General features: G+C 39.7%; 1 protein-coding gene across 1 annotated transcript; it reads left to right on the top strand.

Moving 5' to 3' along the window:
• The first annotated feature begins 782 nt into the window (after window positions 1-782).
• LOC137633757 (uncharacterized) lies at window positions 783-1,151 on the top strand. Its single transcript, XM_068366002.1, has one exon. It carries the CDS (start codon window positions 783-785, stop codon window positions 1,149-1,151), a length of 369 nt encoding a protein of 122 aa, XP_068222103.1.
• The last annotated feature ends 1,405 nt before the right edge of the window (window positions 1,152-2,556 follow it).

The following is a 2,556-nucleotide window of genomic DNA, read 5'->3' as shown; positions in this document are numbered from 1 at the left end:
TATCTATACAAACTTATTACTTTCATTAGCAGGAAAATTTTATCCCCAATCAGCATAATTTCATTATATAATCCATCTTTTTCACATTATTATCACGCTGATATGACAAATCTCTTGCTTGAGGGTACACTCGGGTACACTATTCTATCTTATTTCTCTTCCTCTTGGCTTGTTAATGTTTATATAGTTTATTTAAGAAATATTTACTTTAATGTTACTGTTCTTAAAATATTTCAGTTTTCCTTGTTTCCTTTCCTCACTAGGCTATTTTCCCTGTTGGGGCCTCTGGGCTTATAGCATCCTGCTTTTCCAACTATCCTTCTCTATCCAGTAAGGATAGCCTATCCCTCCTATCCCACACAGCACACATACCTCACCCCTCCATTCCCTACCTAATCCCTTTACACAAGCACACCTTACAGAACTTCCTTATCCCTGCCTATCCCTTTCCCTATCCTATCCCACGTGGAGCCCTATCCTTCCTAATGCAAACCCAATTAATCTGGGAAGTGTAAAGTATCCTTTCTCTCTATCTAAATTGCTAATTTCCTTCAGATTCTCTCCTGCTTAAGATGAAAAAAAAAATAACTCCTTTCTTTTATCGTAAAATATCCCCTCTCACACCGCTTAATTGCATAACCCCCTTTCTCTCTTTTCCTCGTACTCGCTAATTTCTCTTTCGTTACATTCCTTTATTGTCCCGATATCTTTCCCTACACTGCACTTCCCGCCCCCTTCCTGACTTACAACCCCTTACATTTTCAACTATTCGATCTTGTATAATGATACCACTCTCTCCCTTTCCCTCTAAAACCGTTGGAGTGTTGCCAACCGTGGCAGTCGGAGATGGTGGAGAAGGATTGGACTGGATTGATAATAGGAATTTAGCAGACCTAGAGTATGCTGATGATGTTGCTGTCCGTCTTAGCAGAATGCATGAAATATCACACGAGGTGAGGCTCAAGATAAATAGAAGAAAGACAGAGATGATGAGAACGGAATATGCAATGGAAGATGAAATATCATTGGAAGGAGAAAGGATTAATGAGGTGGAATCATCCAAGTATTTCGGAACGATGATGTCCAATAAAGGGTCTTTGGAATTCGAGTTTAGTGAAAGATTGAATAAATGCAAATCAGACAAAGGCTAGGTTTAAGTAAAATTTGGAGATTAAATCGCCTGAAATTACAATTAAAAATCAGGCTATATATCAATTTAGTGAGATCGTTGTTACTCTGTGGATATGAGTCATGGTATGATAATGAAACAATCTCCAATAGATTTAGTAGATTTGAGAAAAAATCCTTCAGAAGGATATTGGGAGGTAAATGACAGGACAGGATTAGAAATGAAACTATATGAGAGATTACCCGAGTGCCCTATGTGGTTGAGATCATGATGAGGGGTAGATGGAGATGGTTTGGTCATGCTCTTCGCACTCCCCAAAAGAGGTAAATTCACCAAACGTTCACCTGGGCTCCACAAAGCATTAGAAGAGTTGGAAGGCCTAGACCTACATGGCTGAGGGCTATGAAGCGTGAAGTAGAAGGTGATGAATTAAGAAGCCTTCTCTTATGCTTAAGCTAACCTCAACCTATTACTAATCCTAAATCTTAAGCTTTTACTTTAACACAATGTAATGTATTGAGAAACACTACTCTCTCATTCTACTATGTTGAACCTTTGAGTTGTTATTGTTGTCTTCCCCGCCATCCACGAACTGTGACGCCAGCAGAAGCATGGGTCTGTTTACTTGTATTTGATGTACCAGAATAAAGTACGAACTTACCAACCTGTCTTCTTGGAACCTAAGTACTAAAGGGACGAGGATGTAACACGTGGCGACGAGGAAGAACCCAGTGTACAAAGAGGTATGTCATATGGAAGCAGAGTTAGTGTACCAACGACAGCCTGCCGTATCTAGCCTAGCACACCCAGTTAAGGCCTGGCCAACGTCCAGACTCCAGTGAGTAGCCTGAGTTCAGCTGTAATTGTTGGGGACTACCGATTTACCGAAGTTCCATACCCAGTCAGGAAGGATGGCAGGTACAAGGAGACCGGCAATTCCCGAATTCAATCCAGATAAGTTGGAACTAAATTGTTGGTTGGATCTATTTTCCATGAATTGTGAAGTAAACGAAGTAACCGAGGCGACAGCAAAAAGGGCTTTGTTGCTTTCTTCAGTGGGAGTAGAGACTTTTTCCACGATCTGTAAGTTAACAGTACCGAAATTGCCGTCTGCAGTTCCTTTTGATGACCTAGTAAATCAACTTAAGTCTCATTTCATAACGAAACCAAGTTATCATAGAGCATTATGTGATTTCCTACAGAGGAAGAAGAAAAGTAGTGAGTCAGTGAAGGAATATTATGCAGAACTTAAATTATTAGCTCAACAGTGTGAATTTAATAATGAGTTTGACCGAAGGTTGAAGGAACAGTTATTGGTTGGTATTGATAATGAAGTATATTTTAAGGTTTTATTAGCTGATCCTTTTGAGTTTAAATCCATCTCCTCTCGTGATTTACTTGCCAAGGTTACCAATTTAGAAACTGCC

The sequence above is a fragment of the Palaemon carinicauda genome, chromosome 43, assembly GCF_036898095.1.
Source record: "Palaemon carinicauda isolate YSFRI2023 chromosome 43, ASM3689809v2, whole genome shotgun sequence".
In the NCBI taxonomy this organism is placed as follows: Eukaryota; Metazoa; Arthropoda; class Malacostraca; order Decapoda; family Palaemonidae; genus Palaemon; species Palaemon carinicauda.
The sequence above is the reverse complement of the archived record's forward strand: the minus strand, read 5'-3'. Positions and strand labels throughout refer to the sequence as shown.

Excerpts from the sequence above, each read along its gene's own strand:
- LOC137633757 (XM_068366002.1), top strand. The coding sequence starts at position 783 with ATGATACCACTCTCTCCCTTTCCCTCTAAAACCGTTGGAGTGTTGCCA.